The 16,880-nt window shown below is 36.0% G+C and overlaps 1 protein-coding gene across 1 annotated transcript in view; it reads left to right on the top strand.

The window, feature by feature from the left end:
- dipk1ab (divergent protein kinase domain 1Ab) overlaps window positions 1-15,023 on the top strand; it is a 41,205-nt gene extending 26,182 nt beyond the window's left edge. Inside the window, 4 exon segments of the mRNA XM_056459063.1 lie at window positions 5,635-5,769; window positions 7,881-7,988; window positions 11,418-11,594; window positions 13,109-15,023. Coding sequence (XP_056315038.1) covers window positions 5,635-5,769; window positions 7,881-7,988; window positions 11,418-11,594; window positions 13,109-13,921 — 1,233 coding nt within the window. The 3' untranslated portion in view covers window positions 13,922-15,023.
- The last annotated feature ends 1,857 nt before the right edge of the window (window positions 15,024-16,880 follow it).

The raw sequence follows: 16,880 nt of genomic DNA on the forward strand, positions 1-16,880 counted from the left end.
GCGTGCTCGCTCGGGAGCTATATTGTTAGACCGCCCGCTCCCGTTCAAATTACATCAGAGTTACCTGCACTGCAAGAAATCTGGTCGGGTCCCGCAGCTCCTGCGGTTCAGCAGCGGGAATGCAGACCTCTAGTTCGTATTTACCACGTCTCCCTTCTCATTCGGTCGAAACCCGAAATACTGCCAAACTGCAGAGATTGTGTTCTTTTTCAAGACCAGGTCACTTGGTGTGCGACTCGCCTCTCTCTCTCCTCCACACTGTCCCGTGATGACAATCATGCACATGCATTTTTAGACATTAAATAAATAATATTTGATATTTGTCTCCTATATAAGTGCATTGTTTTTATGACGGTAAAACGGTATTGAAACTGACACCGTCACTATTTTTAGACCCCACGATATACCATATTACTGCATTACCGCCCAAGCCTAATAGTGTTTTTTGGAAAATATATAAAAAGAAATCACATAAATAACATGACAAAGTGCCAGCTCTTGTGCTGTATACAGTTTTTTAGAGATTTCCAAATAAGCATACACTTCTAGCAAGGTTGACCTCATTCTAACTAAAGCATAAAATAAATAATGTGTTTTATAAGGAAAGAAATGTTTAATTGTTACATCATGGAGTGAACCTTTATGTAGGGTTGAATGTAAAAAACATCTGTTTAACAACCAGACCCCTATTTGTCCCACTCTGCTTGATTTTATTGCGTGGGTCAGGGCCGTCACAAAATGGTTAAACGCTAGCTACAGTGCTATAGAGATGCAAAGCTGCAATCGTTGTGGTTAATAATTTAGCATTTCTTATAAATTTTGCAAGCAGTGTAGCTGTTTGCAGTGAGCCGAGCAAAGTTCAGCAAACTGGTCCTCTGAGATTTGATTTGCAAACAATGTGTTTGTGGTTCCAAAGAAATGAGAATAAAGAATTAGCACCTTTACATTATATTTTATATCATCCCACCACCTTCAGAAATCATGTTAATTTAAAAGGTTCAAAACATTTATTTACAGTAAGTGTACTCCAATTTAGTATGTCAAAATCAACATATCATTATTTTGGTATTCAATGCTCCATTGATTTGTTCAGTTGGTTCTCTCAGTTTGTCATGTTGTCACATAATATTGTCTTCTTGGTTGCTTGCCATGGGGTGAGCAGACGTCCCTGTTTTCTGGCTACTGCTTTTTGGTGTACTGACCTCACCCGCAGCTGTCCTCAAAAATGTCCCTGTTTTCCAAAACACCCTAAAAATATACCACAAAAGCCCCACTAGCATATCCTGCTGGTAAATACAGCAATCATATAGTGATTATCTTGACTTGGTGAGGGGGCTGTAAGCTACCATGAGTATTTAGTTATGCATTGCTACTTAACTGAGAAATTAACTGAACAGAACATCATTTATTGAAACAGACACTGTTGTCAGTTTAGTTGTAAGTGATAAATAGTGTTTGTATATTTAACAGGGTCTTAACAAGGTTACATGTTTGATAGAAAGAGTTGGTTTGGTTTAAAGTTTGCAATGTGATTCAAATTGTAGCCGGTTAGTATGGCTGATAATGCTTTAACAAAGACTTTAAAATTCCAATGGGGAAAATATTATCTAGAAAAAATCTTATGGATCTGCTCTTGATCTTCTATTCACAATGAATACAATTATAATAGTATGACTTCGATAATGATTAAAAATGTATTGCCCAGAGTTTTATTCCAGTTGTTATAGTACAGTTTCTGTGATATTTTGATCAATGACACTTTATTTTGTTGATTTGAGTGAACAACAACCTTATACAGTTGAAGTCAGAATTATTAGCCCCTCTGAATTATTAGCCCCCCTGTTTATTTTTTCCCCAATTTCTGTTTAACGGAGAGAAGATTTTTTTCAGCACATTTCTAAACATAATAGTTTTAATTACTCATTTCTAATAACCGATTTATTTTATCTTTGCCATGATGACAGTAAATAATATTTGACTAGATATTTTTCAAGACACTTCTATACAGCTTAAAGTGACATTTAAAGGCTTAATTAGGATAATTAGGTTAACTAGGCAGGTTAGGGTAATTAGGCAAGTTATTGTATAACGATGGTTTGTTCTGTAGACAGTCGAAAAAAAATTGATTAAAGGGGCTAATAATATTGACCTTAAATGGTTCATAAAAAATTTTAAACTGTTTTTATTCTAGCCAAAATAAAACAAATAAGACTGTCTCCAGAAGAAAAAATATTATCAGACATACTGTGAAAATTGCCTCGCTCTGTTAAACATCATTTGGGAAATATTTAAAAAAGAAAAGAAAATTCAAAGGAGTGCGAATAATTCTGACTTCAACTGTAGTTCATAGTTCACACACAGTTACATTTTAAAATTAAGCACAATCTAGCAGATGTAAAAAAATAATGACAGTGCAACGATACAGATAATAAATGTCATCACATTTTTAAAACTGAATATTTTAGAGAATTAATTTTTTTCTAGTTAAATTTGTTTGCTTTACCAAGGCAACACTGCATTTGGATTAACATTCTGTAATCCATAGCTCTGTAATAAGCAAAGAGAGACTATCAACATGTGAATTCAGCCGGAACAGTGGACAAAGGGTGAACAAATAGTGAACAAATAGCGGGAGCAATCCGGTGCATAATTAACCCCAGCGAGAGCCGGACTGAAAACACAGTCCCATGCAGACCTCTAGGCTGAGGATTCTATGTCTGAACCCAGACTGTAATCCTGTAAGTGGCCTGTGCTGTTGTGTGTTTGCCATCTGAAACATGCAACAACGCCAACACAGGCTCATTGGGAAAATGTGCCAAGAGATACATTTCTGAGAACAGAAAAGTATGTGCCTTGGGGTACAAATTGGCTGCATTTAATTTGTAAAACGAACACTACGGGGCAGTACCACTGTCTGCTTACCTCAGTGTGAATTTTCCTGCATGACTGGTTTGCTCACCATAATTGCCAGACTTGGCAGGTGGAGCAAAGCCGATGGATGGTTTCAGAAACCAGGTAAAACGAAACCCAAAACAAAGAGTAGTGTAATACCATGGGAGAAGCAAGTGGCTGTGATTGTTTTTCTCTTCTAGATTGCTTTTGAAAACACTATCGGTTGGGTTTAGAAATGGGGCACATTAGGCACATAATTAACTGTGATGGTTGGGAAAGGTGTAGATGTTAATAACTGTGATGGTTGGGTTAAGGGTTGGGGAAGGTGTAGACGTTAGTAACTATGATGGTTGGGTTTAGGGTTGTGGTAGGTATAGACATTAATAACTATGATGGTTGGGTTTAGGGTTGTGGTAGGTATAGACATTAATAACTATGATGGTTGGGTTTAGGGTTGTGGTAGGTATAGACATTAATAACTGTGATGGTTGGGTTTAGGTATGAAGTAGGTATAGACATTAACAACTGTGATAGTTGGGTTAAGGGTTAGGGTAGGTGTAGACGTTAATAACTGTGATAGTTGGGTTAAGGGTTAGGGTAGGTGTAGACGTTAATAACTGTGATAGTTGGGTTAAGGGTTAGGGTAAGTGTAGACGTTAATAACTGTGATAGTTGGGTTAAGGGTTAGGGTAAGTGTAGACGTTAATAACTGTGATAGTTGGGTTAAGGGTTAGGGTAAGTGTAGACGTTAATAACTGTGATAGTTGGGTTTAGGTGTGGTGTAGGTAGACATTAATAACTGTGATGGTTGGGGAAGGTGTAGATGTTAATAACTGTGATGGTTTGGGTTAAGGGTTGGGTAAGGTGTAGATGTTAATAACTGATGATTGAGTTTAGGGTTGTGGTAGGTATAGACGTTAATAACTGATATAGTTGGGTTAAGGGTTAGAGTAGGTGTAGACGTTAATAACTGTGATGGTTGGGTTTAGGGTTGTGGTAGGTACAGTATAGGCATTAATAACTGTTATAGTTGGGTTTAGGTGTGGAGTAGGTGTAGACATTAATAACTGATGGGTACTGGGCCATCTTGCAGACAACATAGTTTTGACGTGTGTGTCTCCATAACTTCAAGTTACACCTAGTTTTGCCCTTTTCATGTTACATCCCGTCTTACAGTCCACAGACAGACCCTTTACTCAGAAAACATGCCCCAGTAAATTATTTGAGATTGTCAAAAATGTACATGGTGGATTTGTGAAAACAAAAACTGCAAGTAAAACATAGTCCAGGGTACATATTTCTCTGTTCTCAAAAATGTATCACATATCTCCAATGAGCCTGGGTTTAAAGAAACGTATTCAGAGCAACGTATTTTACATTTGACCAAAATGTAGACAGAGGCACATAATTCCAATAATTCCATAATTAAGATAATCTTAAACAAAATCTCTTACCGGTGATAAAAAGCAATCAGCAAACTACCACAACAAGAGCCTCTCAGAAACAAAGGGCCCAGATGTAAATTCTTTCTCGTGGAGCCACTTCAGGCAATCACACTCACAGTGAGACCCGTTCCTTCTCTTCATGCCAGAAGAGAAGTTCTGTCAGCTCAGATTTCGTGGATAAGGAAATGTCAGAGCACGGAGGGCTATGATGCTGCTGAAATGAGCTGTCTGTGTGCCACTCTGCTCACTCTTACTTGCATTTTCAGGAAAGCTTTGACTTGGCTCTTTGTCTAAAATGTATTCCCACATCTCTCTCAAACATTAGCAATTATTTTTAAGATGAAGCTGTAACATACATTAGTCGACTTTTCTCCTGGTGAAAATCTGCCCACAGGAAAAAGAGAAAATTGACCGTATATAAAAGTCAAGCACTCTGTCAGAGGAGTCTGCTTCTGGGAAATGGTCTAATGGATTTGCAAAGATTTTCCTGTTTATTGTTTCACAAATAAGCTCGGGATAAATTCTGCCCTCTGTTGTTTTTAGAAATCTAGGTAAAAGTGATATTTCATGAAGTGCCCTCCATATCTGAAGTGAGGGGGGTTATTTATAGTGGATCACACATCCTGTTTGACTGTCAAGATGATAGTTTCCCTGCACTCTGAGCTTCAAAAGGTCACACACAAATAAAAGATGAGAGGATTTTTCTGGGTGCAGTGCCTCAAAGGTCAAATAAATAGAATAAATGATAGTCGTGTTTCAGCTGACAAGAAAACATATATGCTAGCATTGTCTTTTAAGTTTTTAAACTAGAAAACTATATTTAACAATTAAAATTTTTATATGGATGTTTATACTTTATTTATTTATTTATTTATTTATTTATTTATTTTTGCATGCTTGGCATCTGGAAAATGTGAATCTCAAAGGGTTAGTTCACCCCCCAAAATTGTATTCAGTTATTAATTACTCACCCTCGTGTCATTCCAAAACTACTGACCCTTTATTCATCTTCTGATGCAAATTAAGATATTTAATTATCAAGATAACATGAAATCCGAGGCACCTCTGAGCCTGCATAGATGTGCAACATTCCTGAGACATTCAAAGTCTAGAAAAGGAACCAAAAACATTGCTAAATCATTCCATGTGACTTATGAAGTGATCATATGAGGAACTGTAAAACTGACTTTGTTCACCAATGACCCTGATCCCTGCCATTTTGAGCAAAACCTTCAAGAAAATTTGTAGCTATTTGTAATATGGAGATATTTTGTTTTGTCCATCTGTTTATGCACAGGCCCGGTTTTCATACCTACACATGAAGTTCCTGTTTTTCTCCTGGTTGGCGGTTTTCGTGGGAAGCTGGGTGGTGTACGTAGAATACTCTTCATACACAGAGTTGTGCCGTGGACACGAGTGCAAAAACACTATTGTGAGTTTTAGTTCTTTACTATATACTTTATTTATTGGTATTTCTTGATTATTAACATTTTCTTTATTTTTCAGAAATATATTTTTGATTTACTTAGTTACTATGTCTTTGATTAATTTTATTGTAAAAATAATTAACATTTTTATGGTTTAAGTTTTAAGCTACAATAACCCTGCAGAAAATATACTTTGTACATTTAACTTTGCTTCAAAAAACAAAACAATAAATCCATGATGACCCCTGTTTAAAAAAAAATTAAAAAAAGAAAAAAGAAAGAAAGAAAGAAAAATATATAGAGTTGACAAACTTGCCGTCACTCCTTCAATTGTTTTGGGGGGATGTGGTGGGGTGCCTATTAAATGATAGAACAAAAAAGTTGAATATTCTTAATGTATAAAATGAGTTTTCTTAAAATCTGAAAATATGTTCATGTAAAATGTTTTCATGCTTTTATTTTGTAATAAATCAGATACAATATGGTTTTAGTTGAAAAAAAATGTAATAATTACTGTTTAATAAAACAGCAGTTCTTTGGATCATAATGGTCAGTGTATTTTCCATTCATTTGATTATTCCATTTATTCTGGAAAACGAAACACCAGAAAAACAGCAAATATTTAGTTTTTTCTGTTTATTTTGTAGGCACAAAAAAGCTCATCTGTTATCCTGTTTTATCTCAAAATAGAGAGTTAAAACTAACAAAACAAAATAATGAGTCCAAAAACTGTGCATTTGTTTATTTATTTAATCAAAAACAAACACAAAAAAAAAAAGAAATTTCAACTTGTGGGCATGCATGAGACGCTCATTTTTTTCTGCCAATTGGTCAATAGATATCTTCGCTTATCAACACATAAATCACGTACATATACACCTATAAATTACTCACAAATATAGTTGAAGTCAGAATTATTTGCACCCCCATCCCCTCCCCCCTCTTTGAATTTATTTTATTTTGTAAATATTTCCCAAATGATGTTCAACAGAGCAAGGACATTTTCACAGTATGTCTGATAATATTTTTTCTTCTGGAGAAAGTCCTATTTGTTTTATTTCAGCTAGAATAAAAGCAGTTTTAATTTTTTAAAAACATTTTAAGATCAAAATTATTAGCCCCTTTAAGCTATATTTTTTTCGATAGTCTAGAGAACAAACCATCGTTATACAACAACTTGCCTAATTACCCTAACCTGCCTAGTTAACCTAATTAACCTAGTTTAGCCTTTAAATGTCACTTTAAGCTGTATAGAAGTGTCTTGAAAAATATCTAGTCAAATATTATTTACTGTCATCATGGCAAAGATAAAATAAATCAGTTATTAGAAATGAGTAATTAAAACTATTATGTTTAGAAATGTGTTGAAAAAATCTCTCTGATAAAGAGAAATTTGGGAAAAAAATAAACAGAGGGGCTAATAATTCAGGGGGGCTAATAATTCTGACTTCAACTGTACACCTATACTATTGGATGTTCAAAACAATATTGCATATATACATATAAACTTGATGCATGCATAAACCCACATACACACGCACTTACATATAAACTCGCTACATGCAAACACACTTATCCGCACTCGTATATAAACTTGATCTATGCATTTGCACCCATAAACTTGATTCTCGCATATGAATAAACACGATGCGTGCATAAACACTAATACTCATCCAAACATACCAAATAAAATTCAAAAAAGTTTATACAATCAGTTGTGAATATACATTCACGCAAGTGATTTCATATGTGTATGAGCAAGAACTTCTCAGCGTAAAAATCATTCGAATTTAAATAGACTTGATCAGAATGAACAGATGATACACGAACCATTGATGAACCTACAGTGCAAACTAGTATTTTGACACATTATGAAGGATGCAAAGTATATATGTATATTTATGTGATGGTTTAATTAGAGAATTCATTTCCACTGCTGTTAGACACCCGATGCAAACATTACATAAAGAAGGGTGCCATCTAGAGGAGGGTGCTCAAATAAGATGCAGTCTAAAGAAATGGATCAGGCAATCTTCAAAGAGTGCTGCTATGTCACGGAATTAAATGAATAATTCAGCATAGTGTTTGACGTATGTGTATCTGCATGTTTTTCTAGTGTGATAAATTCCAGAAGGGGGTGATTGATGGTTCAGCCTGCAACAGCTTGTGCGAAAAGGACACTCTTTACTTGGGGAAGTGTCTCTCTGCCAAACCCAGCAATCAGGTCAGACACAGCAGCTCCTTAATGTAGCTGTTGTCCGATTTAATGAGTGCATGCTTTCGATGATCAGGGTCCACAGTAAATAAACATTTGCATGCAAAGTAATCATGAGTAAGGATGGATAAAATAAACCCATTGACTCTTATAATAGATGTACAAGTGTGTTAAACAAATAGCAGTACATCAGTAATCTCTTGAACAACTGTTATTAGCAATGGTTATATTTGTGCATTGCAAATGATTCACTTGTAGTCGTGTAATAGTCATGTGTGCTGCTTGTTCCGAGTAATTAGCTAATTTATTATAAGGAGTGTTCAAAATAATAGCAGTGTGTAGTTTAATAAGATAATTCATTAGTTCTTTGGAAAACAAAAACAGCTGCTAGGATTGTTCACCCAAAATAAAGATTTCCTCACCATTTACTCATGCTCAAGTGGTTTTTAAACCTTTATGGGTTTCATTCTTCTGTTAAACACTAAAGATATTTGAAGAAAGCTGGAATTCTGTAACTGCTGACATCCATGGTAAAAAACAAGTACATAGGAAGTCAATGCTACAGTGTAATATTCAGTTTCTCTTGTAAATATAAGAATATACACAGAATTCCTATTATCTCATAATACTTTGATTTACTTAAAGGGCACCTATGATGAAAAGTCTACTTTTTAAGCTGTTTGGACAGACATGTGTGTAGGTATAGTGTATAGATCGTCATATTGGGGTGAAATAAACACACCCAGTCCTTTTTTTTCAATTTAACATGAAAAAGTAGACCAATTGGAGCGGCTTTCAGACCAACCGCAACTTGACGTAGGAGGGCGGTCCCCCTGCCCAGCGAATTGATTGACAGCTGCCTATTAACATGTCCCGGTAGTCACGTGTATAATCATATCAACAAGAGAGGATGAGCGCAAAGCAACCGGGAATAAAAGGTGTGTTCAGTTTGCTAGGATCATCAATCATCATCAAATGTGATCAAGAGTGATTTTACAAGATTAAAATATTTTAAAACAGAGCATGTGTGTAATGAATTATAGCGATTTACTTCAGCTTTACTTTATCAGGATAGCCGTGTGTCAGAACAATTATAAGAGAAGACGCTTCAATCCCGGTTTGTGGACGTTAAATCAGGTTTATTTTGGAGATTAACATAACAGATATTCATACAGCAGTGGAGATTAACCTGTATATTGTCACATTTGCGTGCAAAAAGAGTGCAAAGCTAAACGTGCGCGCTGTCTGTCTGTGTGTGTGTACGTGAACTTCGTAACGACATTGTGTGTGACTCATCGTTGCATTTCAACACAACAAATGCATCAAATACTCATTGGTAAAGTTCTTACTGTTGGCGGGGAGGACTAGCCTTAAAGGCGCAGTACAACAAAACCGCCTCCTGGAGCAAAACTGTATAAAATAGAATCTTATAAAAGGTATAATAAAAAATCGGATGGGCGTTTTGAGCTGAAACTTTACAGTCACACAATAGACTCATATTAAATCTGAAAACAGGGGTAACCTAGGTGCCCATTAAAAGTGTAACGTGTAATTCTAGGAAATTTGATAAATGCAAATAAAAACTTTTTAAAAATATTTGCACTTTATTCACTTTTTAGGGCACTGCTGTTTAGGTTGAGTTAAACAAACGATATTCTTATACATACAGTTTTATTAAATGTTTGGGCACCCCTGATTATTTTCAGAATTGCAAGCCATAGCCCGCTGGCCGTTCAAATCAGGAATTTCATTTAGATATATTTTATACCAATAAAAAAAGCAACATTTCAGTTCTGACATAACATTTATTTAATCAACAGATTTAATGCAATGCAATTTAAGTCATAACAAAAACAGTCAGGTGCAAAATTTGGGCATCCCAACAGAATAATGACATCAATATTCTGTAGAGTCACCTTTTGCTGAAATAACAGCCTGTATACGCTTCTTATAGCTAGGGATAAGTCCCTGAATTCTTACTGGAGGCATTTTGGACAATTCTTCCTTGCAAAATTTTTCCAGTTCAGTCAGGGTTGATGGGTGCTGAGCATGAACGGGCCTGTTCAAATCAATCCATAGATCTTCAATGATGTTCAAGTCAAGGGACATGGATGGCCATTTTAGAATATTGTATCGTGTCTGAGCATGAATTTTTTGGTAGATCTGGAACTGTGGTTTGGATAATTGTCCGGTTGAAACATCCAACCCTGGCATGACTTTAGCTTCTTGACTGATTCCTGAACATAGTTCTGAATCTGCTTATACTGGGTTTAATCCATGCGACCTTCAACTCTGACAAGGTTTCCAGTACCTGTGCTTGCCACACATCTGCACAGCATGATAGACCCTCCACCAAATTTTACAGTAGGGAGCAGGTTCTTCTCCTGGAATGCTGTGTTTTTTTTTCGCCAGGCAAAGCGCCTATGGTTGTGGCATCTGTCCACAGTATATTTTTCTAAAATGAATCAGGCTTGTTCAAATGAGCCTTTGCATACCTCAAACGACTCTTCTTGTCGGCAGAATGCAGAAAAGGCTTCTTCTGCATCACCTTCCATTGAGCTGTTCTTTGTGAAGAGTGCGCTGAACTGTGGAACAATAAACAATGACATTATAGGCAGCAAGACATTCCTGGAGCTCTTTGGAAGTGGTCTGTAGTTCGTTTGTGACCATTCTAACCATTTTTTGCCTTTGCCTTTTAGATATGCATTTGGCCACCACATCTTTCCTTCATCAGAACTGTTCGTGTGGCCTTCCATTTTCTTACTATATTTCTGTCTAAAGAGATAGGGACTTTAAACTTTTGTGATAGCTTTTTGCATTCTTCTCCTAATTCATGTTGGTGAATTATCCTAGTTTTTAGATCATTAGGAAGTTCTTTTGAGGTTCCCATGTTGCTACTTTCTGGTTCACAATAAGGGGAAGCACAACTAGCAATCAGCTATCTTAAATATCTTTTTTCATGATTGATTGCACCTGTGTTAGGATTCTTAAGGTTCACTGACTTACTCGTATTAATTCTGTGTTGTAATCAATCAGCGTTAAGTGACTACAGACTTTGAAATCCACACAAAACAGAGGGTGGCCAAAATTTTGCCCAGCCTATTTTTCAATATCAATTTAATTTCACACATCTCAATACTGCTACACTATGGATATCTGTATGAAAAACATGACATTATCTAGCTTTCTCTAGAAACCGAATGGCATATCACTATGATCTTCTCTTATAAAGAAAAAGCACATTACGATGCAGCCACAGAGGGGTGCCCAAAATTTTGCATAAAACTGTATACTTTATTCTAATACATATATGTTTTTATCTAATGTTTTATCTAATCTGTGAGTACTTTAAGAAATAATAAAACATTGTATTTTAGGACTCCATGGGTAATATGTGGATAATAAACACAAAGGTTACGTGTCACCTTATTCATTTAGGTCTATTCAGGCAGTTGGGGTGATATGGAAGGAATCATAAAGTGCCAGATGAAGGAAGACCCTCATTATGATCTGGGTTTTGAACTTGAGCCCCGAAAAGAATCTGCATCCTTCAGCAGGCCAACCAAAGGCACATCAATGCAGAAGTTCAAGGAAATGGTTTTCAACCATCTAAAGGTGTAACATCTATCTTTCTATCTATCTATCTATCTATCTATCTATCTATCTATCTATCTATCTATCTATCTATCTATCTATCTATCTATCTATCTATCTATCTATCTACAGTGCTCAGCATAATTGAGTACACCCCATTTTGAAAATTTATCTTTTTATCCATTTCTCAGTAAATATAGGCAATATAGTTTGGTGCATTTAAACAAAACAATTTTATTAAACAGATATATTTATTAAAATAATATTTTAGTCACCAAAGGCATTTAGAAATTGAAAGATGATACAAATTAATTCAAGAAAAACATTGCAAAAAATTACAACCTACATAATTTCAACAAAATTTTTACATCTGATATTTTCTATAACAATAGAACATAAATTTTAGCTACTAATTTTTGGACCGTTATCATAAGTTATTTTGTTAGATGAGCTCAAGATTTGGCTTCAGTACGGACTAATCTAATGTATATGCACAAATATGATATTGTATAGCTTCCTCCTATCTATCTATCTATCTATCTATCTATCTATCTATCTATCTATCTATCTATCTATCTATCTATCTATCTATCTATCTATCTATCTATCTATCATGATGCTGCATGGTGTTAACAATTTATTTACTTTTTTACTGTAACAATAATATCCATTTATCCAATCATTGGACAACATATTTGGAAGTTGGAGCTTATAATAATAAAAATAGTAATAATAATAATGACAATTGATGGATTGTACTGGTGATTATAATAATATTATTATTAAATAAATATAGTTTGTAACCTCTCCTTGTATGTAAAGGAAAATAGGTTTTTTACACAAAAATAAAAATTCTGTCAATAATGAAAAACGTCATTCCAAAGCCCGGAAACTGAGAATCTTGGTAAAACAAATTAAGCATATTTTTGGATAAAACCTGAGAGCTCCCTAATCCTCCATACACAGCAGTAATCCAGACTCATTCAAAGGGACAAAAAAAAAAACATTGTCAAAACAAACCATGTGTCTTTAGTGGTTAATGCTATATAATTATATAATATTATAATTATAATAATATAATAAATTCACAATATTATGAAGCTACGACAGTACTTTCTGTGCACAAAAAGCATAATGTTTTACTAATTAAATTCTTCTTAGTGTTAGTATACATTAGTGTCAGTGTCACATTCATACATTTGTTATATTTTATAGTTATATTTGTTTTATATGCTCAAACATGTATTCCTGGAGCTGGATAATTAGGATTGAACCACTGAAGGCGTGTTGATTCTTTCTGTTTTGAGGATGTTTTTGGTACTTTTGGACTAGTTAGAAATCTTGCTGTCTATGGAGGATCAGGAAGCTCTCAGATTTCATCTAAAATATCTTAATTTGTCATCCGAAGATGAACGAATGTCTCTGGGTTTTGGAAGACACAAGGACGAGCAGTTAACAACATCATTTTCATTTTTGGATGAACTAACATTCAGTAACTAACATTACCTCCACTCAAATACGTTTTTTTCTTGCAGGCAAAAGTAGGAGACCAAGCAAACTTAGCAGATCTGCTGACCCTGGTGCTGGGAGTCGCCGACAGCAACAAGGATGGGGAGATTTCATTGTCAGAAGCGCATTCGGCCTGGGCTTTACTACAGCTCAATGAATTCCTGCTGTCTGTGGTGCTGCAGGAGCGAGAACACACTCCCAGACTGCTGGGCTTCTGCGGGGACCTATATGTTATGGAGAAGGTGCCTTATGTTCCCCTGTACGGCGTCAGCCTGCCATGGATGGTAGAGCTGTGGATTCCTGCCAGTCTGCGGCGAAGCATCGACCAGTGGGCCACCCCATCCTGGCCTCGCAAGGCCAAGATAGCCATCGGCCTGTTTGAGCTGGTCGAGGACCTCTTCCACGGCACATTCGGGAGTTTCCTCATGTGTGACGTTAGCGCTACGGGATTTGGTTATACAGAGCGCCATGATATAAAGGTGGTAGATGCAAGGCAGATTGTGCCTGAAGTTGGTTTTCAGGAAGTGATGCGCGAGAGGCGTTGTGAGGAGGACACTGACTGTGTGTATGGAAGAGACTGCTTTACTTCATGCGATCTTACTAAACACCGCTGCACTACAGAGGTCACACAACCCAATCTGGCTAAGGTATGCAGCACACTGAAGGACTATGTTCTGTACGGCGCGCCATCAGACATTAGAGACGAACTGGAGAAACAAGTGTACGCCTGCATTGCTCTCAAAGGTGCCAGCGAACAGATGGAAATGGAGCACTCGCTGATTCTCAACAACCTCAAAACTCTTCTTTGGAAGAAGATATCACACACTAAAGACTCATAGTGATTTATCAAACTCAAGTTGTTCTTATATATACACTGTAGAACACAAAAGAGACAGTATGAACGACAGAATGGGACCATCTGACTGAAATCAGACCACTTATAATTTGCCTAACTACTTGTCTTTATTTTTGGCCTGGATTTGCAGACTGCTGTCTAAAGCAGGGATGGGCAAACTCGATCCTGGAGGGCCGGTGTCCCTGCATAGTTTTGCACCAACCCTAATCAAACACACCTGCTTGTAGCTTTCTAGTCATCTTGAAGACACTAATTAGGGTGTTCAGGTGTGTTTGACTAGTGTTGGAGCAAAACTCTGCAGGGACACCGGCCCTCGAGGATCGAGTTTGCCCATGCCTGGTCTAAAGACTTAGTAGCACCTCGTTTTGTTCCATTACTTAGTCTTGACTCAATCTCAAATTATAAAAGCTTATCCTGCAGAGAGATGCTGCCTCTCCTAATGCATGTTCTCCACTACCAAGAGAAAATGCCAAATTGTTTCTCTTCCTGCAGAGCCTTGTTCAGGAAACAAGACAATCAAACGGTGCCTAGGTCAGGATTTTTCAAACTGAGGCAGAGGAACCCCATTCTGATACTTTCAATTCAATTCACCTTTATTTGTATAGCGCTTATGCAATGTAGATTGTGTCAAAGCAGCTTCACATAAAATATCACGGTAAATTGAGACAGTGTAATTCACTTTTCAAAGTTAAGTTCAGTTTAGCTCAGTTCAGAGTGGTTTAATAATCAGTGCTGAGGGTTCAAACACTGATGAGCAAATCCATCGATGTGCAATTCTACTGATCCCGAACCATGCAAGCCAGTGGCGACGGCGGCGGGAGCAAACCTTGCTGAGATATAGGCTCACCTCAGGGTACTACAGGAGCCTGTAGGGGGACCATATGTGTTTTATAGTTTGTAGCAGGGTTAGTTTTGTTTTTAATGTCTGTATGCAACACTTTTCAAATTGTTTTATTTTTTTAATGCAGTGTTGTATAGTTGTACCATCTAAAAATATGATTTTTAAGGACTAGTTAGAAATTATAAAATCAAGCTTGTTTACCTATTGACAGCCCTGATTTTTATGTGCACACATATAAAAAAGATTCACCAAAAAGTAAATAGTATTTATTGTTTTAATCTGCTTGTGGCTTATAATTATGGGTACATTTCAGATATTTTCTTTAAACTGGAATGATATACAGTAAACCAACAAATTTATATATATATATATTTTTTTACAGTAAACTGAGTCTGGTAATGTAAAACAATGAAAACAATATAATAGGGAACATTTGAAGTTATTTTTAGACTTTTGTTGACAAATACAGAGTTGGCAGGTTCCACCATGTTGTGCTTTAGCTCAAGATGCTAACTGACACCGACATGGCATGCCTAAATCAGTATTTTATGTATGAGAAATGAACTGAAATATCACTGTAATGCAGTTGACATATTTAATCTACCACTGCTGAATCCAAAACAATCTGTACAAATTAACGAGATGATGCCTTCCAGTTTCTTGTCAGTAAAAGTGACATCTCTTGAAGCAAGTCGAGTAAGGGTTTTACAGATTGTTATGCTTTTTTTAATATCCATTGTAACAGAGTTGATCAGAGGGTACTTTAAATGTTTTTTTAACACTGAAATAATTCAGAAAATGCAATATTTACCACCTATATGCACATGCAAAAAATATTTAAATTTTTTCAGTAAATCAGTTGTTTTTGACGACCCTCATTTCAACCCTGATATATATATATATATATATGGCATTTTACTGTTAAAAAATAGCTTTAGCACCTCTTTATTAACTTTTAAAAGATGTAAGATAAGCCTTTTGTGTCTGTAAAGTTTCAGCTCAAAATAGTCATCAGATAATTTATTATGGCCCCCGGAATCTGCCCATTTTGGTGTCCGAATACTTTGTAGCAGTTTTTGTAGCCTGTGGCTTTAAATGCAAATGAGCTGCTTCTCCCCGCCCACCGTGCCCAGGTGCATGTCTGCATTTCATCATGCTTATGTCAGATAAACAGCACAGTGACAGACTCGGATGAAGCTGAAGTATACCAAGTTGATTTCATGTATTAGTGGTGGAGTTTATTCAAGCCTTTCTGAAACGATGAGTCTCACACAAATGCCGTTTTTAGTAAACACACACACACAAATATTAGCAATTACTGACACCATGCGGCTGTGGTGATTTTAGCGGCTAAGAATTACATGGGAATTTTACTGTCTTTAACTGTCTACAAACACTGTTTTAAACTTTTACATGTTATAGAAACATAGAGCATGTCAATTCAATTCAGCGAGCGGGGAAACAGTGTTGCAGTGAGTTTAAAAATCACTGGGATTTGGGTCCCATTTTAACATCAGGACATTTAAAGAGACTTGCGTTTAGATCGCTCCAATATTACACTATACCTACACACAGTTGTCCAAACAGTTGATTTTGAAGTTGATTTTCATCATAGGTGCCCTTTTAAATTACATAAGAGTCTCCATATTTATGGACAATTAAAGGGACCTTGGCATCAGACATTTTTAAAAGCCCTGCTCTAGTCTGCAGAAGACAAAATTCAGATTTTTGGTTGTTTTTACATTCCAATTTCAAAATGATCAGCAAGTTATTTACATTAAATTTTTTTTCAGACTTGACAACATATCAAAACAATTACCCTGCTGCTATTGTTTTCTGTAATTGCTCAATCTTTAAATTTTGAAGTCTTTTAAGTCTTACAAAGGCAGGACGTGTACATAATGGTTTCATTTTAATGGTCACTTAAGCTGTTTTTTCTTTTTTTTTTGTACTAGTAGAACAAGCATCCTTATACAAGTTAAAACTCAGGGATCTTTACAATTTTTGCAACATTAAATTTGAAGAGGTGTTAATCCACTCATTCATTGAACAGTGTTAACTGCAGTAAAGCTTTCTGAAAGATTAAGTGGTTTGTATTTTC

Source organism: Danio aesculapii, chromosome 6 (assembly GCF_903798145.1).
Source record: "Danio aesculapii chromosome 6, fDanAes4.1, whole genome shotgun sequence".
In the NCBI taxonomy this organism is placed as follows: Eukaryota; Metazoa; Chordata; class Actinopteri; order Cypriniformes; family Danionidae; genus Danio; species Danio aesculapii.